Genomic DNA, 22231 nt, shown 5'->3' on the forward strand with positions numbered 1-22231 from the left:
CAGGTCCCCAGAATTGCCAAGTTATCACTGTTTAGTTTGCTAACCAATATGTTACCGTAATTCTCTTCTGTGGCATAAATGACCCACAGTCCATTTTCATCAACAGAGAAATCCATATCAGTGTAACCATAGCAGTCATAGTAACAGTAAGGGAATTCATTGTTGAAACCAGCCTCGGGCAATTCTCTGTGCAGGATGACTTTTGTGTTTAGATCATATTTACACATGTTCCTTTTCTTAAAACAGTTATAATACAGAGAACCATTGTAAACCACAGACCCTGAACCCTGTATTGAATTAGTGACAGTTGCTGACGATGTCACGTGAAAGTCAGTGAAGGGCTTGTTCAGGAGGAACGGTTTGTAGGAAGAGTAGGTACGGATTGTGTTCCCATAAATTTTTGATGATGTCAGCACCATGACCCAGTATAATTCAGGGCTTCCAGGCATTGAGTCCATGCCCCAGGCTCCATAATGGTTTGCAACACCAAATGGGTTGACCTGCGCAGTTATTGGCTGACTGACACTGCGCAAAATTCCAGAGCAGTTCCCTGTAAGAAACAGAATTATAGTTTTAATTTTTAGAATCCCTTCTTTCGTAAAAGTTTTTCTGTCAATCTGAGTCAATCTACCCATCCCCTCCCTGTAATTCCAATTGGAGACCACCCACTCCCATCACTCCCCTTGTGGTTAATGTCTGTTGTGTAAGAACTCAGGAATGTATTAATACAGTAACTTCCTCCCTGCAATGTATAAAATGTGACATTACATCTATTTACCAGTGATCCAGAGATTACCCCAAAGAATAATAATAATATTTATATTTGATACTGTGGCTACAACATCAAAACATCTCACAGAGCAGCACAGGTAACTGCTGTAAAGTGTAGAGACTGTGAATTAAAGGAAGACACAGGAACCAAATTGCTCACAACAATGTGCCTACAAATAACCATAAAAGGAATGACCAATTTAACTGATTGGGCAGATGGGACTTCACTACAAGATCAGTCAACAATACAGCACTGTAACAACACTGCACTGGAATGTTCTCTTATCTGTGAGTTTTAAAGTTTTAATTCAACTGAGGATGTCTACTGTTAACCCAGAAATATCAGAGTATTATCAGCGTAGCCAGATGAATCTGTGCCTTGACTAATAAACATAAATTTCAGCAAACACCTAGTCAATTCAACTAACATGAATGAACTCACCAATCTTTGATTTGCCATAGACAGAGATACTCTGTATATAATCTTTCAAGTCTCTCAGGTGTTGTTTAATGGAGAGCAGGTTGAACTTATCATATTTTCCCATGTTCATTAAACTTTCGCGAGCATCAAGCAGCTGGATCAAAGATAGAGATTGTTAGAAAAAATTAGCCCACTTGTTTATGGCAAGGAAATGTGAATGGGCAAGTTTAGCATGTGAGGAGAGGGAGGGATGAGAACAGAGGGAGAGGGTGGAGAGGAAAGTAGATTGGTGAAGAGAAGCAAATGGTTGAATTCAGACTTAACTTTGAAGTCAGTTTTTTTAAGTTCTTACAGGCAAACAGTTTCAAAATTCTTAATTTTATTATTAAATTCTGGATGCTCTGAAGTGCTTTTTAAATAGGGTCTAGAGCAGTGGTGGCCAACCTTCTCCACATCAACAACTTGTATATGCATAGCCCCCCTCACGCAGAGTAGCATCCTATAGCATGAGTGTGAAGCATCTTGATCCAAATCAAAGGACCACAGCAATCACATGTGTTAGTATTGCTACAAATAGGTAAATTACTCTGAGTTTGTCTCACCTCATCAGAGAACTTTTGGAGTAAATTCTTGTTTGGTAAAGAGCTTTTCTGTGCATCAAGAACCTCTGAGCCAAGTTGCTTCAAATCCATGCGGAGAGACCACAGGTTGAGCGGGTGATACAGCATCTGTTTGTAGATCACTTCAAAATGCTGCAAGCGGGAAGATATGTTCTGCAGCTCGGTCCGAAAGGCTGGGATCCTGGATTTAGCTAAATCCACCTTAAAAGTTTCAAAATATCATCATTAAAAAGGCCAACCTAAGAAAGCTACAGTACAAATAATCCACAGCCTGACATTTCCCAGGATCTTAGTTTAATGTCATTGGTTTAAGTTTAAAATTGTGCCAAATTTGAGCAAGATCTAAATTTCCAACTTAACTTGGAAGCCAATTTTCAACAAATTCTTGGAACAGAAGTTAATAATAATAACAATAATAATCCTTGCATTTGATAGAGCGCTTTTCACGTCTTCCAGAAGTCTCAAGGCCCTTCACATTCCAAAGCTGTCCAAATTAATCCCACTCCCCCGATAGTCAATATGAAATTGGCACACAAAATCCACTGTGTGAGTGGTTTGCTCCTGCAATGCAAGAAGAGAAGAAGGTGGCAAGATTGGAAAGCCTTTCTTTTGAAGATCAGATCTAACAGGTTGAATCATGTGGACCTAAAAACTGTAACCTATTTGTGGGAGAAATAACCATAAATCAAGCTTCAGAATTACCAATATGATCATCTGTCATAAAAAAGAAAATTGAGGTCTCGAGTGACACATCTGGCCAAGTGACCAAAGGGATAACCTGGTAATGGGGCAGGGATGGGGTTCACAGCAGCTTAGAAGGAATATATCCCAAAGCAATGACATCCTGTGAATTGTGAGTGGAATGAAAAGAATCTTATCACTGTTGGTGTTTGTTCCTGCATTGACCATACCTGGGTTATCCTGCGTTCCCGAGCCTCGGTGCAGTTCTGTGACAGAACTTGCAGTTCTTCGAATTTTTCCACTGGAAATTCCCAATCGGAAAACGTTACTTTGCAGACGCATCGGTTGTCATCTTGGAGGATGCCACGGACACTCTGGCCAGCTGCTTCCTGCAACAGGTTCAAGGCACAGGCAGTGTCAATACTTCACGTTGGGGTACAATGTGCGGTATTTCTTAATGGGGTTTCTTAATCAGGGATCTGAGGCACTCAAATGGGGACTCCTTCCCTTAATCATAACAACTAACCTCACTGGGGACAGGGAATCATCCCTAACAGCTCTTGCTGGCCCTGCAAGCCAAAGCCCTTAAGGAGAGGGTGGTCCTAGCTGGACAAGGAGCGGGAAAACTTGTCAGACAGGGATATCAATGGCAAGCTGTATGGTTTTAGTTGGTTAGACTCCAGCAGTTATCTCAACTCACACTCTGGGGTCCCCAAGCCTTGGCTCTGGCCAACCTGTGTCTAACACTCTCCGGAATTAGGTAAACAGGATGCCTCCTTCCAGGGAAAGAGTGCACATTCCAATCCAACAATCTATCTCTGGAATTTCCACGTATTGGGATGCAGAGAATTCTCAGTTTGGTTTCAATACTCCTAAGTGTGGTGATGGGCTTCTGCATGTGTCACATACCCGGCTGAACAAAAAAACATTGCTGTCCCTACCCCAGGACTCTGCTCTGGTGCCATCTACCGGCAGAGTAGAGCTTCTGTGAGTTGACAGGATTAGGAATCGCTTTAGATACTTGGCTCTGTTCGTAAGAACTCCCACCTCTGGATCAGAAGGTTGTGGCGCTACATTGGGACGTTAGTGTGAACTGGCAGTTCCAGGGGAGGAGGCGCTGGATTGTTTGAAGTGAGGATTTTCAGGTGAGATGTTAAATTGGGGTCACATTCACCTTTTTTGCAGATGACCTTAAAGATCGTCTAACTCTATTGAAAAGAGAAGGGAGTTTCTACCGAATATCCTGGTCACTGACTCTCAGGACAAACTTTCGGCTGCTGAAGGCTGGATGCTGGATTTGAGAAATGTCCGTGGGCCACATAAGCAATAACAAAGTAACTGTTACATCATTTCACCATATTTTAGTTACAATGCAAACTATCAACAGGAAATGTAAAAATTCATACAAAATGAAAACAGTGATAAAGCCAACAACGAGGTACCTGTTTCTGTGTGTCTCTGTCTGTCTGTGTGCGTCTCCATTTGTCTCTGTCTGTCTGTGTCTCTGTATCTGTGTGTTGTATCTGTGTCTGTGTGTGTCTCTGTCTATCTGTGTGTGTGGCTCCGTATCTGTGTATGTATATCTGTGTGTGTGTGTGTGGTTGTGTCTGTGTCTGTCTCTGTCGATGTGTGTGTGTCTCTGTATGTGTGTATCTGTGGGTGTGTATCTCTGTGTCTGTGTGTGTTTCTGTGTGTGTGTATCTGTGTGTGTGTATCTATGTGTGTGTGTGTCTCTGTGTGTGTCTCTGTCTATCTATGTCTCTGTATCTGTCGGGTCGCAGTCGAGTCAGACCAAGTTTGAGCTCCAGGACATACAGTGCGACTGTATTTGCGGGTCGGATTGAAACCATCGCCGGGCCAGATGCGGCCCGCGAGCCGCCAGGTGGCCCACCCTGTGACCCACACCTGGACTGGAGAATTCATTTGATTAAAAACAGAGAGGAGACAAACATGTACAAAAAGAAATGGATTCACCTGGTGTCACCACATGCCTGGAAACAGGTGCATGTTATATGTAATACAGAGCAGCCCGTCCAAGCCCTGGGGAGGGGGTCCGATCAATGTTGGTTCCATTGAACACCTTTACTGATCTCTACACAGTAAATATACGTGAGAGAAATCAACACACCATCAGCCCCATGTTAGCCAGAGCCCCCACAGCTCCTCATCTCCACCACGACCGACTGGGACGTGCTATTTGGCAGTGGAGGATATAGCTCCCGAGTTAGTAACCAGTTAGTGGATTGTTTCTATCACAGTTAAACTTACACATCGGTGCCCAGAGCTGGAGGCTAATAGCAGAACTGCCCAAACCAGAGACTCCATCGTCCAAAGCTGCAGATCAACCCAACAGCAGATATTTATACAGAGGACGGGTCAGAAATTTGCATGGGAGAGAAAGAGGAAATAGAGAGTAGGGGAACAGGGGGGAGTTGAAACAAGAGGAGATATGTTAATACTTCTGAAGTGTTCTTCTTTGAATCATTTGAACCCCACGTGATATCATTGAACCCCTCATGTAACTGACGTCATGACAATACAACATAACTCCCATAATGCGACTCACCTACACACCAAAACTAGAAGTCCTTGAGATCACTCAGCAGGTCAGGCAGCATCTATGGAGAAAGGAAAGTGAGTCAACGTTTCGGGTCATTAACTCTTCATCAGAACTGACTAGTACTGCCATCCCTCACCTTCATGAGCACAATATTAGACGATAGGAACAGCAGTACCCCTTTCAGCCCATCAAGCCTTTCATGTTCCATCATTTTATCAGACCTGGACTGATCTGCACCTTAATACCATTACCCCGACCTATCCCCATACACCTTAATACCTTTGCCTACCAAATATTCATCCATCTCCAGTAAGTATTTCAGTTGAACATATCACTCCCCCAAAATGTTGCAGAGGGAACCGTTTCAGATTATGATCTTATGCAATATTTCAAATTGCAGGTTTTGCAGAATGCACATCACGTAACAAAATGTCTCTGACCACATTTGACCACACTTAAAACGCAGAGAACACACAAATTTGCAAATTTGCAATACTTAGCACGCCAACATCCTTGTTTCTTCCTTATAATACAACTATCAGCCCAAAATGTGCTGTAAGTCAATTGACAAAGTGCACAGTTGCTGAAACAAGATGACGTTTGAGCAAATGTAGACAGGACTGAGGTTCCCATTTTCACAACAATTGAGAAATGTTAGGAAATCTGGGGAATAACCAACACACCAGTATTTTCGAACTTTTCGTAAATCACGTTATTTTCTATTTCGAAATTGTACTTTTATTGTTTTCTGTGCACCTCATCACAAATGATCATTTATAATAATAATAAACCTTGCATTTAATATAGCGCTTTATCACATGTTTGAGATGTCTCAAAGCGCTTCACAGAATCTACTGTAGAGTCAATTGACTATATATATTTTGTGGGTGAAACATCATTGTCACATTACCTCGGATTTAAAGGCAGGTGTCAGCTTTAATCAAGGTGATGCAGTACTGACATCTACATTAACTGGCCCTAACCTTACTGTAGTAATCTTGTAACATTCACTTCCATGATTAAGTCTGAGCAATGTAGAGATTGTATTGAGCACAATGCAATTAATGGTGGTGAATTTGAACATGTGTAGGAGATGGTAAAATCTGTTAAATGTTTAAAGTACAGGACTCGAAAAAATCACATTATTAACTGCAGCAATATTGAAATAGCATATTCACATATAACGCAACAAATGATTTGAAGCACTTTGAGACGTTCAATGACATGACAAGACCATATGAAATGAAAGGATTATTATTAAGTATTATTATCAACAGATCCAGGTGTTAAAAAGTAGAAATCATGAATGTATCCTGCATCCTTCTGCGAAACTCTACTTTTTGGATGAGACATTAAAATCAACATGTTCTCTCCCTGTTCTTCATTAATGATTGCTCGCACTAAATAGAGCAGGTAGTTTCTCCCTGTGACCCTGCCAACAATTCTACAGATTGATTGATCTTATAGCTCTTCGCTGTTTGTGAGTCCTCGCTGACAAAAGTCACTTTGTTTGCCTGCAAAAAAGTAATGACACAGTAGTTACCCTTCAATACCCTTTGAGAAATCTGAACAGAACAAGGAATGAAAAGATTCATGATCACTTGTGCTGATTTTTAAAAAATTTCCCAGGCACGTTTCCTATCATTTTCTTCGCATGAACTTTTGGTAGTTTGAAATCAACGTCTCAGCTTTTCTCTCTTCTGTGCCTCAAATATGTGTGACCACATGGCCTCCAAAACTATACAATGGACAGAATCTTCCTGAGACTCAAATTCCTGAGATAATAAGCAATCAGGTCCTTGAGCATAGATGTAAGAACAATGGTCCCCAGAAAGAAAAGGCTGCAGCCTCAGACACCTGCCTATCACCTGCTTATCATGGTTGCATACTCCACCTTAGGCCAGTCCAGAACCTTGGGGTCTTGTTTGACCCTCAACTACCCTTTCTACCCCGCATCTGCACCATGACCCTCTCTGCCTTCCCCCAACTCCGCAACGTCGCCCAGCTCCAACATTGTTTCACACTGAAGGCCGCCGAAACCCTCGTACATGACTTCAGTACATCGAGGCTCGACTATGCAAACTCACTGCTTGTCGGCCTCACGAACCCCTCCCTCTATAAGCTGCAGATCATTCAGAACTCTGCAGCCCGTGTCCTCTCCTGCACCAGGCTCCGTGACCCCATCACCCACATCCTCGCCCAACTCCACTGGCTTCCCATCACACAGAGGATACAGTTCAAGATCCTGGTCCTCACCTTCAAAGCCCTCCACGGTCTTGCTCCCACCTTACCTCTCCGACCTCCTAACCCCCTACCACCCCGTTCGCTCCCTCTGCTCAGAGGGCTCCGGCCTGCTTCATGTCCCCTGCCTTGCTCGCCCCTCTATTGGTGGGCGGGCCTTCCACCACTCTGCACCCACCCTCTGGAACTCCATCCCCAGTCCCTCCGTCTCGTCCCCTTTCTCGCCATCTTCAACATCCACCTCAAACCCTCCTATTCGACCAGGCTTTTAGTCTCTCTGCTTCACTCCCCGCCTTCCACCCTCCCCTACTCCGACCCCCAGCTCGGGTCCGTAACTCTGTCTATCCAGCGCCTTAGGACGGCCTCCTGATGTGAAAGGCGCCATACAAATGTAATTTGGTTGTTGTTGTTGTTGTATCTCAAGGCTGATAAACAAGCAGGCTGTGGAAGGCTGCCCAGAAGTTGTCCATATCTTTCTCTGCAAAGCAGCCTGTGAGGAGTGGGGGCTGTCTCTGTGACCAGAGGAGGTGGAGAGAAACACATAAAAGAAAGATGTAACTTTGCAATAGTTGGAGTTGTGTAGAGGGTCAGCGCACTTCACAGTGAATTGATATTGATTCTACTGTATCTGTGTACATGTACAGTGGTGAGGGAATTTACCTCCAGTAAGAAAGTGACCATTAAAAGTGAATGAGGAGGAGTAGTGAGGTCCGTAAGGAAGGAGGGCTTTCTCCAGTTGGAGTGGTGGTGGATTGTGAGAGTTCCAGGAGTTGTTTCCGATGCTCAGAATTGAATCGTCTAAATATGATTGTGATTCTGTCTGTTTCTTAGTATTTCCATATAAGGGATACGGTGTATCCCTATTCTGTTCAAACGTTCATAAAACCTATAGTTGAAAGTGACGCGGTGTCAAGTAAATTTGCCTACAAAGCCCTACATTGGAACTTGGACCTCACAGAGTCGAAGCTGACACTTGAATGCACTGCTGTGGGTGTGTTGCATTGTTATAGGTGCAATCCTTTGGATGAGATGTTAAACCATGTCGCCATCTCTGAAGCACTTTGAAACGTCTCAACGACGTGATGAGGTGCTATAATAATAATAATAATAATCCTTGCATTTGATATAGCGCTTTTCACGTCGGGAGGACGTCCCTTGCATTTGAGTTCAATTCCAGGCAGAGGGCGAAACCTTGGGCAAGTTTCCTTACTCCACACAGAGCCTAATAATAATCCCTCCAAAACCCAAAACAATAATAAATTGGTCATTTTCAATCTACGACTGTTTGTGGGACATTGCTGTGCGCAATTGGCTGCCGCGTTCGCCCACAAATATAGTCAATTCACTTTACAGTGTGTTCTATGAAGATAACTTTCTCCAGCTCAACGTGCGCAAAACTGAGGCCCTCCTGATTGGCTCGCGTTAGCGCCTCCGCACCTCAGGCGCTGACAGCATCAGCATCCAAGGCTGCACTCTCCACCTCTCAAAGCCAATAAGGAACCTCGGCGTTCTGTTCGACCCTGAGCTGTCCTTTCTTCCTCATATCCGCACCACAACTGGCACCGCCTTCCATCACCTCCGGAATGTCGCCAGACTACGGCACTACCTCACCCCTCACGCGGCTGAAACACTGGTCCACGCCTTTATCACCTCAAGGCTGGACTATGGGAACTCTCTCCTCGACGGCCTTCCCGGCACCTCCCTCCACACTTCAGGTCATTCAGAACTCTGCAGCTCGTGTACTGTCCCGCACTAGACACCGCAACCACATCCCTCTCACCCTCGCTCGCCTCCACTGCCTCCCCATCCCCCAGAGGATCGAATTCAAGATCCTCAACATCACCTACAAGGCCATTCACGGACTCGCTACCTCCTACCTCTCCGACCTACTGTCCCCCTACCTACCTGCCCGTACCCTCCGTTCCTCTGGCTCCGGTCTGCTCCGCATCCCCCGCCCCAACCGCCCTACCATCGGTGGCCAGGCCTTCAGCCTCTCAGCCTCTAGGCTCTGGAACTCTATCCCCCAGTGCATTCGCCGATTCCTCCCTTTCCTCCTTCAAGGCCGGTCTCAAGACCTTTCTCTTTGACCGTGCCTTCAGCTCCCCTCTCGACTCTCTACCCCCTCCTCGCTCCCCTCATCCTGACCATTTCCCCCCTGCTTGGGTCCTGACCCAACTGTACAGCGCCTTGGGACGTCCTCCCGACGTGAAAGGTGCCCTATAAATGGAACCTTGTTGTTGTTGTTCTCCCTATCCCACTCCCAAACTCTAGGTCTGCTTCAATTTCTCAATCCCACCCTCTCTGCCATCACCTCCATCGCTTTCTCCCACCATCTGTTGCCCTGACATTTTCCGCTCCCTGTCCAGCTTTGCACCCCTCTCTTCCCAAGTCCCCTCTCTTCCCAAGTCCCATCTCTGGTCCCTGATCTGCCCCAATCTGTCCCCTGATTTGATCTCTCCTCAATTGGGTTCATGGCTCCACAACCACCTGGTCCTGTCCATGACCCCAACTCCTCCTATCACAGCTGTCTCCTACCTCACCCATTGGCTCACCTGACCCCGCCCCGTATTCCATAGCCACGCCCCTCTTTCCATAGGCCCCGCCTTTCCCGTGTAGCCCCGCCCCTCCCTCCCTCAAGGCTTTAAGACCCACCAGCTCCTCTCTTACTGGGAGCTGAGCGGAGACATGGCTCTGTGCAGCTTCCTCTGCAAAATCGGGCTCTGCTTTTTATTGCAATCCGCTGTCAACGTAAGTACAAAGGGCTTCTGTACCTGCGTCGCCAGTAAAGAATAACATAATATCAAAGATGATAAAATAATAATAATAAATACATTCGACTGATTTGACCTGTAGCAATTCTTGCTGTGGTTGAGTTGCTTCGCTCTGTGACCCATGTGATGTCTCATTGCCTAACAACTGCGATGCTCTTTCAGGCGGTGGGATCTGTGGGCAGGTCGAGGGTCGCCCAGAGGTGTTACTGTGATCTGGAAGTGCCGGACGGGCTATTCCCTGTGCAGCAGCTAAATGAACTACACAGGCTGTGTGTCAACTGCACTCGCACGCTCGCTGGCCAAGAGGTGAAGTATCGTAACCGACCCTCGCCCCACAACACAATCCATCTCTGGGGAGATCTTGTAAACGCTGTGGGACTAAAGTAGGGATTCCCTCCGAATCCCAGATCATTTCATAGCTCGTATTCCAAGATCATCCCTTGAGAGCATCAATAATTGATAAGATCAATAAGATATGATTTAACCTTTCAGTGCAAACGTGTCGAATGCTAATATCTTCTGATTGATTACTTTAATCGTCAGTGTGCAACTATTTGTGCAACTATTTGGTTGCTCTATTCTCCTCGGAGTGGGTTTAAGCCTGTAAATGGGGGAGGTGGAGAGTGTGGGTGAGAGTGAGTGAAGTCCAACTTCCCTAAAGTTTTTGGCATAGAATCATAGTCTCAAAAGAATTTTGGAAACTTTGGGAGTTTGGAAGCAGTTTCTTTTTTAAGAACAAACGAGCAGAAAACCATCAATGTTTCCAAATGAAGCAGAATTAAAGGAGGATTAATATAGTCCATTGGTGAGTCCATGCAAAGGGACATAAAAATTACGTAGTCAATAGGGTGTCCAAAAGGTAGCTATCCTATTATCCCCCCAAAAATCATCATTTTGTTAAGACTTATTAGAGATTGTAATGGTTTCACAAATTTTTTTTCACCCTATAGATCTAAATGCGAATTTGGGAGGACCTTCCTTAGCGAGGAGGGTAATTAAGAATGTGGAACTGAATGCTGGTGTCCTTGGTTGTAACGGAAAGCATGAAGGCATTTAAGAGGAAACTTAATCTTTACATAAGGGAGAAGGGAATAGTGAAGTATGGGGGAGGCCGGGGTGGGGGAGGAGGGGTTAGGATGGGAATGGAGGTTTGTGTGAATAACAATACAGACTAGTTGGGCCGAATGGCCTCTTGTGGCGCTAGGTTCCCAGTAATTTTATGCCCAATGGTCTTAAGGTTAAGACCAAGGGAAGTTTTGGACGTCTCAGCTCTTACTCACAGCTTCTCTCTGAGAGCATCAATATTCATTATTTAGTTTTAATAAGAATCATCCTTCTGTTACCACACTCCCGCCCCACCCCTACCCTCCCTGCCTTCCGCCGCTCTTAATACGAAACCCCCAGCTCAGGTCCAAATCCCTGCCTGTCCAGCGCCTTGGGACATCCTCCCAACGTGAAAGGCGCTATACAAATGCAATTTGTTGTTGATGTTGTCGCTTTGATTTGATTTAATGCTGATGTGCAGACTTGTTAAAATTTCAATTCATTCTTAAAGAGAAATATGCATTTTCTGATTAATTGTCAGTTTGACAAGGCTGTGGATATCGTGGTCAGCCTGGAGCAGAGGCTGACTGACCTGCAGCAACGCATCAATGAATTTGAAGAAGAATACGAAGGTGGACTGTACAGCATCATTTCATTCCGGATAATAGAGATCGAAATCACTGAGCTCCACGACTTGTTTCAGGAACTTCAAGAAAAGTACACGAGCAACCAAAATGATTTGAGTGGGCAGATTGTACAGGTGACTGGACTGGAGATGGCTGGGGTTCAGAGGGGAGTAATGGAGAGTAAGAAATGCAAGGAGGAAGGATGTAATAATAATAATAATCCTTGCATTTGATATGGTGCCTTACCATGTCATTGAGACGTCACAAAGCGCTTCACACAATATTCTATCAAGTAAATGACTGTATATTGTGTGGGGCATATGCTGCAGTCAAATGCCCACAGCAGTGTCCCACAAACATTCGTGGATTGTGTGTCCAATTAATTAATTTTGGAGGGATCATTAGCGCAGGAAAGTAATACGCCAATCGACTAACAATTGGGTTCTTACTTATTGCGAGGTGGAGAAGGAAACTTGCTGAAGGTTTCGCCCTCCCCGGGAAACTGACATTTTTACAGTACCTCATGTTGAAACAGCTTAAAGTGCTCTATACTATAGTAATTACTGTGTGACTGTTTTAAGGGGCAAATTTTGCACACAGCGAGGTCCCACAACATAGGCCGTGAAGTGAATGGTCAATTCACACGGGGAGGGGGCATTATGGCCAGGACACTGGGAGAAATACCACCCTCTTTTTCAGTAGCTTTAAGACATTTTTATATGTCCCCCCACCATGAAGAACAGGCAGATGGGACCTTGGTTTTTAATGGTTCATCCAGTAGCATAAGCTACGGCAGCCTTTACATTATGGGGGGAGGCTATTCCCCCCTTTTTCACCCTCCCCCACCCCCCACGGCTCGCCCCACGGCTCACCCCACCACCACCATCCCACTGTCCTGTAGTACACAGGAATGATGTTACAGTCACTGTTATGGTGCTCCGTACAGCATGACACCAATTGCTTAACACAATCAATTGATCTACCAGATTGTTAACATCACCGACCGTGTGGACGAGCTCCAGAAATATGACCGGCAGAATGTAGTCCAAGAGCAGAGAGAGAACGCCAGGCTGAGAAGGAGTCTGTCTTCTTGCAACGATGAGCTCTTACGAACAGTTGCTCCACCTACCACCCCACATCCAGGTCAGTACAGTACAGGAGGAGCTATCCTTTACTCTTCAGTACACCACTGTTTTAGTTCCTTCAAAGTTCCTCATTTAGGTATCTGAGCACCTGTCCTTGAGAAAGAGAGGAGGAAGCTATGTGTTTGGGGATCCTATCCTGCTAGATTGAGCTGGGATGTCTCCTTTCATAATTGCTTTTCCTCTTCTAATTTCTCCCCAGAGAAGCTCCCTCGGAATTCTTTTAGAAAAGAGAACTGGCATTTTTATAGGTCCTTATTGCGTTGAAATGGTGCAAAATGTTTTATGGCTAAAAATTGTTAGTTGTATGTAATTACACTTGTAGGTAAACTTAACAGCTAATAGCATCTACAAGGTGTTATGAGGTGTTTAAGATGATAAAGGGATTCAATAGGGTAGATACAGAGAAGCTATTTCTTCTGGTGGGGAATCCAAAACAAGGGGACATCGTCTTAAAATTGGAACCAGGTCATTTAAGAATGAAATCAGGAAGCATTTTTACACTCAAAGGGTGGTAGAAATCTGGATCCATTCACACCTTCAAGAGTGAGGTTGATAGGTTTTTGGTAGGTCCGGGTATCAAGGGATATGGGGAGAAAGCGGGAAATTGGAATTGACAGGATTAGTTGAGGTACAGATCAGCCATTATCTAATTGTATGACGGAACAGGCTCGAAGGGCTGAATGGCCTCCTCCTGTTCCTATGATGGCCGTTGACATTGGAAGAGACTTCCCTCTTACTTTACATACTCTTGTCTCACTCTGTGAGCTGGCAAATTTGTGCCATATTATGGATAGTTCTGCACATGCACTTGGCTATCCCAATCTAATGCCACTTATAACCCCTACAGTTGTCATAAGGTGGTTTACTTTCATCCCACTTGACTGGGTTTGATCTAAGCCAGGAGCAAGAGATGAAAAGAAAATATGCTTAACCCAAAGAGCCCTCCAATTTAGTGAATTATTAACCTTTTCAAATAAGGCACAGGCTTAAATTCCATCATAAGAAAATGAATCCATGTGAACTTCTGATATCTTAGCCTCTGCTGGAGAGTAATATATGGACTCAGGAGATTTGAAATTTATAAATAATTAGGAAGGTCTACTGGATTTTTGGGGGCTACAATTACCCTATCTTTCTTTCTTAGTTCCCATATCAACCTGTCCGCTCCCTCCGCTCAACAGGTTTTCGCCTGCCCCACCATCGGTAGTCGGGCCTTCAGCCTCTCTGCCCCCACCCTTTGAAACATCCCACAGTCCGTTCGCTTTGCTTGCTCCCTTGCCTCCTTCAAGGCACATCTCAAGACCCTCCTCTTCGACCGCACCTTTTGTCCTCCACCCCTCTTGATCCCAACCCCCGGCTCAGGTCCAAATTCCTGACTGTCCAATGCCTCTGGACGTCCCCTTGAAGTGAAGGGCGCTGTGTAAACGTAATTGGTTGTTGTTTTTAGACAAGTCTTGTCCCCTGCAAAGGCTCGTTGCCCAAATGACACAATTTGTTTCTGTTTCTAACAGGTTCTTGTTCATTCGGTGCTTTGCGGGGAGTTTCTGAACCCAGGAGCTCAATCCTCAGCCATTATGGTACTTCTTACTTTTATGGCGGCTGGGGGAACGATCCATTGCCGGCAGCTGGTAAAGAGAATCAATACTGGTTAGCAATCATGCTGAAAAGTAACTATTATGGAAATGTAATTCGTATTTACCCTTCTTTTGGCACATTCCTCAGTAAAACCTCTCACACCGACGTGACCATCCCGGGCACCCATATCCAGGGCACCGGTGGGATAATGTATGAAAACTGCTTCTATTTCAACTGCTACAATTCACCAAAGCTCTGTAAGTTCAATATGACGGCAAAGACTGTTCTGTCCGACGACCTCCCATTCGCAGGTCACAACAACAAGTTTCCATACTGCAGGCCCTCTTCCTGTTTACTGTACACGGACATAGACCTGGCAACTGATGAAAACGGTCTCTGGGCACTGTATGCCACTGAATCCAACTTCGGAAACACGGTCATCAGCCTGGTCAACACCAGTGACCTCTCACTGATTAAGTCCTGGAACACCACCTTGTATAAGAAATCAGCAACTAACGCCTTTATGGTGTGTGGGGTGATGTATGCCACCAGGTTTTTCAGTGATGAAATGGAAGAAATCTTTTACATGTTTGACACAACAACAGAAGTTGAGTTGAACAATTTGAGCATCCGTTTCCGAAAGGTGTCCTCTGGCATTCAGCACATAAATTACAATCCCAGGGACCAGAAGCTGTATGTGTACAGTGATGCATTTCTTGTTACACACGACATAATATTTGGATAAATTTGATTTTCTTCCAATTAAAAAACCATGCATTGCAAAGTCTTTGTCCATTTCTTTGGATCACTGTGGGAACACCTCACACGTTTTAAAATAAAGTAATAATAATCCTTATATAATCCTTCAATTTGGTATAGCGCCTTATCACGTCTTCGAGACTTCTCAAAGAGCTTCACAGTATATAGCTTCACAGAATGACTAACAACCAGGTTCCTACTTACTGCTCGGTAAACAGAAGCGTGTGGAGTAAGGAAACTTTCCCAACGTTTCGCCCTGCCGGGAATCAAACCCAGGTCCTCTCGCTTGCAAAGGGAGTGCTCTGAGCAACAGGACTCCACAAACTGTATATTTTGAGGGCGAAATGCAGCAGCCAATTGTGCACAACAGTGTGCCACAAACAGTCGTGGTTTGAGTGACCAAGTTATTATAATAATTAGTAAACAATCTTTTACCAAAAATCAAAGGAATCCTAAAGTTTCAGGAATAAGAAATTCTATGTGGTTCTCGTCTTTCAGATTGTGCACATTTTAGAGATGACCCTATAGTCATTTCAGCTTAACTGGTTAACTGAAATCTACCAGGGAGGCTTGCAAGAAAGTTTTTGTCTCCAACAATCTTTTCAGTTAGCTGGGTATAGTATTATATTTCAGATATCTTCCCCCCAACCCCCCCAAAAAAATGTTCTTACCCATTCTCCTTTCGTGTCTTGATTTTGCTGAGTGGTCATTCTTCCTGTGTGAGCTTATACAGTGGATATTGAGAATACAACAACAATTTATATAGAGCCCCTCATGCAAGGCAGCTTCCCAGAGAGCTTGACAGTGGCGGAGCACGACCCGAGCCTGGGGGGAGGGGAAGATGATTTTAGGCACGGTCGAAGAGGAAGGTCGTCAGACACAACCTGAAGGTGGGGAAAGGGGGACAAGGTGGGGAGATAGAGGAAGAGTGTTCCAGAGTTTGGGGGCGTAGTGGCTGAAAATGCGGCCACTGATGGAGGGTACGTGGAACAAGCAGAAGGCCGGAGCCAGTTGAGTGTAGGCAGTGGGTAGTGGGCTGGAAGTAAGCAGGTCAGAGAGGTAGGGACAACAACAACAATATTACATTTGTATAGCGCCTTTCATGTCGGGAGGATGTCCCAAGGCAGTGGACAGTCAGCGTTTCGCCCCGAGCTGAGGATCGGGACTGGGGAGTTTGGAGGGGAGGGGGGAAGAAGGGTGATCGAAAGCACGGTCGAAGAGGAGGCTCTTGAGATGGGTCTTGAAGGATGCAAGGGAGGGGGCGAGGAGGAGCGATGCGGGATGGAGTTCCAGAAGGTGGGGGCAGGGTGGCTGAAGGCCTGCCCGCCATTGATCTGCAGCCTATGGAGGGAGGAGTTGGGTAGGCTGACAAGCAAGGAGTTTGCATAGTTGAGCCTCGATGTTATGAAAATGTATGAGGGTTTTGGCGGCCTGCGGTGTGAGACAGTGGCAGAGCCGGCCAATGTTGCAGAGGTGGGGAAAGGCAGAGCAGGACATGTCACGGATGTGGGGTAGAAAGGATAGTTGATGGTCAAACAAGACCCCAAGGTTCTGGACTGGCTCAGTGAGGTGGAGTGGCATCCATGGATGGTGATGCTGTCAGCGCCTGAGGTGTAGAGGTGATGACAGCAGCCAATCAAGAGAGCCTCGGTCTTATTGATGTTCAACTGAAGAAAGTTAGCTTTCATCCAGGACTTGATGTCTCACAGACATTCTGTCAGGACAGCAGTGGTCCTGAGTCAAGTGTGGAAGCAGAGAGGTAGAGTTGGGTGTCATCCGCATACATGTGGAAGTTGACCCCGTGTCTGCGGATGATGTCATGAAGGATGCAAGGGGAGGGGACCAAGGACAGAGCCCTGAGGAACGCTGCACAAGTTGGTGTGGGGGCTAGAGGAGAAACTATTTGTGAAGATGAAGTGGAGACGGTGTGAGAGGTACGATCTGAACCATTCAAGGACAGAACTGTAAAGATTGAGACGAGGTGGTGGATGAAGATAGAATGGTCAACAGTGTCATAGACAGCAGCGAAGTCAAGGAGGACGAGGAGGCAGAGGGAGCCCTGGTCGCAGATGGACAGAATGCCATTTGTCATTTGATCAGGGCTCTTTCTGTGCTGTGGGCGGCCCGGAAACCCGATTGGAGGAGTTCATGAAGGGAGTAGCGGGAAGGGGCAAAGCTGCGAAGCAACAACTCATTCCAGGATCTTGGAGAGGAAAGAGAAGTTGGAGATGGGGTGGTAGTTTGAGAGCAGGAATGGGTCTAGGGATGTTTTTTTAAGGATAGGAGTGTTGTTTTTAAATGGGTGGGAATGGTACCAGTGGACAGGGAGAGGCTTATGATATTTGTGAGTAGAGAGGCAAGGAGATGGAGCTGGGAGGTAAGGAGAGGGTAAGGATGGGGTCGAGGGAGCAAGGTGCCAGGAAGGTGTCAGTGCATGAAGGGATACTGTATTCAACTCGGGGTAGGCAAAGGGGGTCGGACAGCAAGACCCAATGGCAATATACAGGACTGTAGAGTGACTCTACAGCCCAAAGGGAACTAAGATCAACTGCAATGTCCCCATCTGAGACCAGCTAACACAGCACGGATCAGGGAATAAACCTGAGATCTTCCTGGTCAGCATGACTCAGCTCCACCTGAGCCCCGAGTTGTTAATTCTCAAAGGAAAAGCATAATCATCGACTATTTCTACTTCAATGTTTATTTAGTATGTGCTCCTAATACCCCGAATCCTTCAATCCAACAAATATTTCTAGCAATGCCTGACCCAGCAGCTGTAGTCTCTAAGCATCCTATTCAAGTGTATCCCACGATGTGTCCTAGTACCAAGGACGCTGTAAGGAAGTACGGCTGTAAGAGAAAATGTACCATTACAGGCAGTTCCGGAGACTTGGGAATCACTGTACACTGTACAAACAGTGCACTCACCACATTTTTGAATTGGGTTTTTTTTCTAAAATCATAGTGGTCACAATTGAAGCATTCCTAAATACATTCCATATTCAAGGAACACTCTCCCTCAATCCCTCCACCTTGCCCTCTCTCTCCCCTCTTTCAAGTCCCGTCTGAAAATGTTCCTCTTCGACCATGCTTACCGGCCATCTCCCCCCCCCCCCCCAGGCTCGGAGTCAGGCTCCGCCAGTGTTAAGCGCTCTGAGACACTACCCTGTGTGGAGGGCGCTATATAAGTGCAAGTTGTTGTTGTTGGAACAGGCTCCCTAGGGAGACGGTGGAATCAGAATGTGGCGATTCTTTCAAGAAGAAATTAGATAGATATCTGTTCGGAAATAATATCAGTGAATGATTTGACACATGTGCAAGCGACTGCCAGGATGCTGGAAGGTGAACTGGACGGACTTTGGTTTCCTTTCGTCCAGCGAATTCTCATGTTCTTAAAAACAGTCAAACCTACCTGAGCGCTGTGGTAAAGGATCTGTGTTTGTTTCTGTAGAAATAAAAGGAACTTTAAGTGAGAGCCACAGATGTAAACCCCGAGAAAACTTTGAACAAAGTAATGGTTACTCACAGAGTGCTGACTGGGATGGGCATCTGGTCATATTGGGTGAGAGTTGGCTCCGATTGCAAGGAGTACTGAAACAGGAAATATACAATGATTTACATTCAAAGCCAGCAGGACAAGAAAAGAGAAATTAGAAGGAAAGGGAATCAAACGTTGACTCTTACCCTCCAGGATTGAGTGACATTGGGTTTCAGATATCTGACAGCGTAGCCCGAATAGTGCAACTCTGAAAACATATCATCGATAATCAGAACACATTGGGGTAAAAATACCACTAAATTATCATTAATAGTCAAAGACATATCGGCAAAAATTCAGTTCAGCAATATGTGCAGTGGCTTTGCAGACGTCAGCCTCTAATGGCAATGCCTATTATAATCATTCATCATTTTATAATAATAATAATAAAAATTGGGTATAGCACCTTTCAAACTGGGACACGTCTGAAAGCGTCTGTCAGGATACGCTGCAAAGTGTTTTTGACTGTGTGCTTTGTGGACAAATGCGGCAGCCAATTTTGCGCACAGCAATCTCCCACAAATAGTCATGAATTGAATGACCAAGTTTTTTATTTGGGGGATTGTTGAGCAGGACACCGGGACATCCTTCTCTTCTCTTTTCAAATAGTTCCACAAGATCTTTGATGTCGAATGGAATTTATGACCCCATGGTCTCTGTGTTTATTTGATTGCAATATTTTCCTGCAGTGTTCTATACTGTAGGAATTATTAATGATAATTATTACATTTTATATAGAGACTTTCGCATCGCAAGGACGTCTCAGAACACTTTACAGGATTTACTGTAAAGTGTAGTGACTGCATTTTGTAGTTGAACGTGACAGCCAATTTGCACACAGCAATATCCCACGAAGTGGGATGAAGTGAACAAGGATTGCTTTAATTATAAAAAATTGGTGCAGGGGTGAGGAGGGGGATGCAAATCTTATTTAAGGGATTGGTTGGCCAGGGCAATGGGGGAGAAACCTGCCTTCTCTTTCTGAATAGTTATTTTTTGAATAGGTCTAGCATTTTCTGCAGATTTAAAGGGTTTGCTTGTGTGCAATGTATTTGTTGAGTTCAGAGCCGGTGCTAGTGGTTTCTCCCACAAAAATGCAAGAATTATTTTACGATGACACTAATAATCCTTGCATTTGATATCATGCCTTATTATGTCTTTGAGACATCTCAAAGAATATACTGTAAAGCAAATTGACTGTATATTTTGTGGGCGAAACGCGGCAGCCAATTGCGCACAGCGGCGTCCCACAAACAGTCGTGGATTGAATGACCAAATTAGAATTTTTATTTATTTTGAAGGAATTATTAACTACGGGAAAAGCAATCCGCTAAACGACTAACAACCAGGTTCCTACTTATTGCTAGGTAAACAGAGGCGTGTGGAGTAAGGAAGCTCGCCCAGTGTTTCGCACTGCCGGGAATGGAACCCAAGTCCTCTCGCTTGCGAGGTGAGTGCTCTAACCACTAAGTTACAGGAATCTACCACACTGACACTGACCTCTGGAGGCTTCACAGGGTATTCGGAATTCTCCGCAGCGGGAGATGAAGGTCGACCAGTCTTGAGCTGCTTCGGTGAGCAAAGGCCTGTAGTTACTCCATGGTTTCTCAAGCTCCCTTTTCTGGTACATAGATCGTTTTCCATCAGGAGAAAAGATGTCATTGACAGTCAGTGACCCTCCAGTGTGAGCAAAACCCTGGGGAAGGAAAAGAGTTTCGCAAGGAAGGTCTTTCAAGTTTCAATTCACCGCAGAATAATCAAATATCTTAAAGGAAGGATTCTTTTTTTCCTCACACATTTATGGATTGGTTTCCTAATTCTGTTTCATTATTTACATTGTCTACCTCTTTTGTGGTCTTCAGGACCATATCTTTCCCAGCTTTGGGCAGGGCGGGGGTGGGGGGGGTGGGTGGGTGGTGAAAGCTGACAGCAGTTTGGGTCCCTTTCCTCACCCCTGCGCTCATTTTTTATAATAATAACATTCCTTGTATTTGATATAGCGCATTATCACGTCGTTGAGACGTCTCAAAGCGCTTCACGGAATATACTGTAAAGTGAATTGACTGTGTATTTTGTGGGTGAAATGCAGCAGCCAATTGTACACAACAGTACCCAACAAACAGTCATGGATTCAGTTATCAAATTATTATTATTATTCATTAAATTTTTTTTTAAAGGGATTATTTAGCCTCAGAAAGTGATCCACCAATCAACTAACAACCGGGTTCCTACTTATTGCTCGGCAAACAGAGGCGTGTGGAGCAAGGAAACATGCCAAACCCGGGTTTTAAGGCTCTAACCAACACTCTACAAGACTCCGTAAAGTTTTACAACTCTCCTATTGCGGGCTTGCCTTCCTCTCTGTGACGATGGCAAGGCTGGGAGCAGGAACTCAGCGGGATCAGAACTACAGACACAACCCACGTCCCGTCATTCAACGTAGGAACATGTAGGTAGTAGCAAAGCGTGCTTGTGTCACCAGCTTCTCTTATTGATGTGAACATTTTTAATCGAGCTGTTAAAATGAATGAAGTATCTTGTATTTCACATGTGACAGCTGGACAAGGCCAAGCTGGTTAGAGGGGTCATGGAGTGGTAGAGGAATGGGGCCCATAGCGTGATGGTCATAGTGCAGAAAGAGACAGGGGTGGAGGAGAGCAGGGCAGGACGGCAATGGCAAGGGAACACGGTGGCAAGAGTGACGGGGATAAACAAAATAAAATATGATCACTAATGGAATGCAGTGGGAGATTCCCTGGATGACTCCACAAAGTTATGAAAGTCATGTTATTTAATCTGCGGACGTCTCAACTCCAATAAATCTGGTCTTTTTAACCTTTGAATTATGCAATAAAAACAGAGCCTCGGGCTGTTGATGTCTGAACGGTTTCCTGTGGGCTTGAATCTTACGCATCTCGTGCGCAGATAAATCTGAGCAAGTGGAGATGGTTGTGTAGTGTGCGTGTACCCCGATCTCAGAGTTTAACCAAACAGCTGAGGACAGGTTACAGGAAGCATTGTTGAGGATAGGACACGACTTATCTAACATACAGCTTGTTGCAGTAAACGGGCTTGGGTTGGTCCTAATCCTGGCCTGTCTGTCTGTCTGTCTCCAGTTTGTTCAGCGACCCTTGTGTTTATGGTCCTCGCTTCTATTCAGTGTGACCTGAAATGAAAATCACTCACAAGAGCTGGATAGTTTTTCTTTGGATCTTCAAATAGGGTCATGGAGGAATTCTTGTACTCCTCTATAACAGCACAAAGGTAGAAACATTAGCCATTACAGTGCAGAAAGCAAACTCACTGCCATCACCCAATCCATTGCATAGACATAGAAGCTCGGAATTACTCTCTTGTCTCATTTGTACTATCTCCCATCTCCTCCACTGTCTCCAGCTAATCCCATGTATATGTGTGTGCATGTATATGTGTGTGTATACGTATGTTGTGTGTATGTATGTTCAGTGTGTATGTATGGT

General features: G+C 45.1%; 2 protein-coding genes across 3 annotated transcripts in view; one reads left to right on the forward strand and one right to left on the reverse strand.

The window, feature by feature from the left end:
• The window catches only part of LOC103185906 (olfactomedin-4), a 5352-nt gene extending 527 nt beyond the window's left edge, over positions 1-4825 (reverse strand). The window contains exons 1-5 of the mRNA XM_007904660.2: positions 4762-4825; positions 2724-2882; positions 1795-2013; positions 1214-1346; positions 1-550 (exon numbers count right to left, since the gene is read on the reverse strand). The exon at positions 1-550 is cut by the window's left edge and continues 527 nt beyond it. Coding sequence (XP_007902851.1) covers positions 1-550; positions 1214-1346; positions 1795-2013; positions 2724-2882; positions 4762-4818 — 1118 coding nt within the window. The 5' untranslated portion in view covers positions 4819-4825. The remainder of the gene's footprint in view (positions 551-1213; positions 1347-1794; positions 2014-2723; positions 2883-4761) is intronic.
• Positions 4826-9965: 5140 nt separating this feature from the next.
• Positions 9966-15225, forward strand: LOC103185905 (olfactomedin-4). Of its 2 annotated transcripts, XM_007904658.2 has the most exons (5): positions 9966-10042; positions 10228-10371; positions 11651-11869; positions 12722-12878; positions 14392-15225. In XM_007904658.2, exons 1-5 carry the CDS (start codon positions 9980-9982, stop codon positions 15198-15200), a joined length of 1392 nt encoding a protein of 463 aa, XP_007902849.2. In that variant the 5' UTR covers positions 9966-9979; the 3' UTR covers positions 15201-15225. The 2 variants fall into 2 exon arrangements, with proteins under 2 accessions (XP_007902849.2, XP_007902850.2); XM_007904659.2 differs by lacking the exon at positions 10228-10371.
• Positions 15226-22231: the final 7006 nt, after the last annotated feature.

The sequence above is a fragment of the Callorhinchus milii genome, unplaced genomic scaffold (assembly GCF_018977255.1).
Source record: "Callorhinchus milii isolate IMCB2004 unplaced genomic scaffold, IMCB_Cmil_1.0 Scaffold14, whole genome shotgun sequence".
Classification (NCBI taxonomy): Eukaryota; Metazoa; Chordata; class Chondrichthyes; order Chimaeriformes; family Callorhinchidae; genus Callorhinchus; species Callorhinchus milii.

What these genes read in the sequence shown, in the direction of transcription:
- LOC103185905 (XM_007904658.2), top strand. Translation starts at nt 9,980, where the DNA reads ATGGCTCTGTGCAGCTTCCTCTGCAAAATCGGGCTCTGCTTTTTATTG. An exon ending in GCACGCTCGCTGGCCAAGAG is followed by an intron (nt 10,372 to 11,650) that starts GTGAAGTATCGT and finishes ATTAATTGTCAG; the next exon opens with TTTGACAAGGCTGTGGATAT. An exon ending in TGAGTGGGCAGATTGTACAG is followed by an intron (nt 11,870 to 12,721) that starts GTGACTGGACTG and finishes TTGATCTACCAG; the next exon opens with ATTGTTAACATCACCGACCG.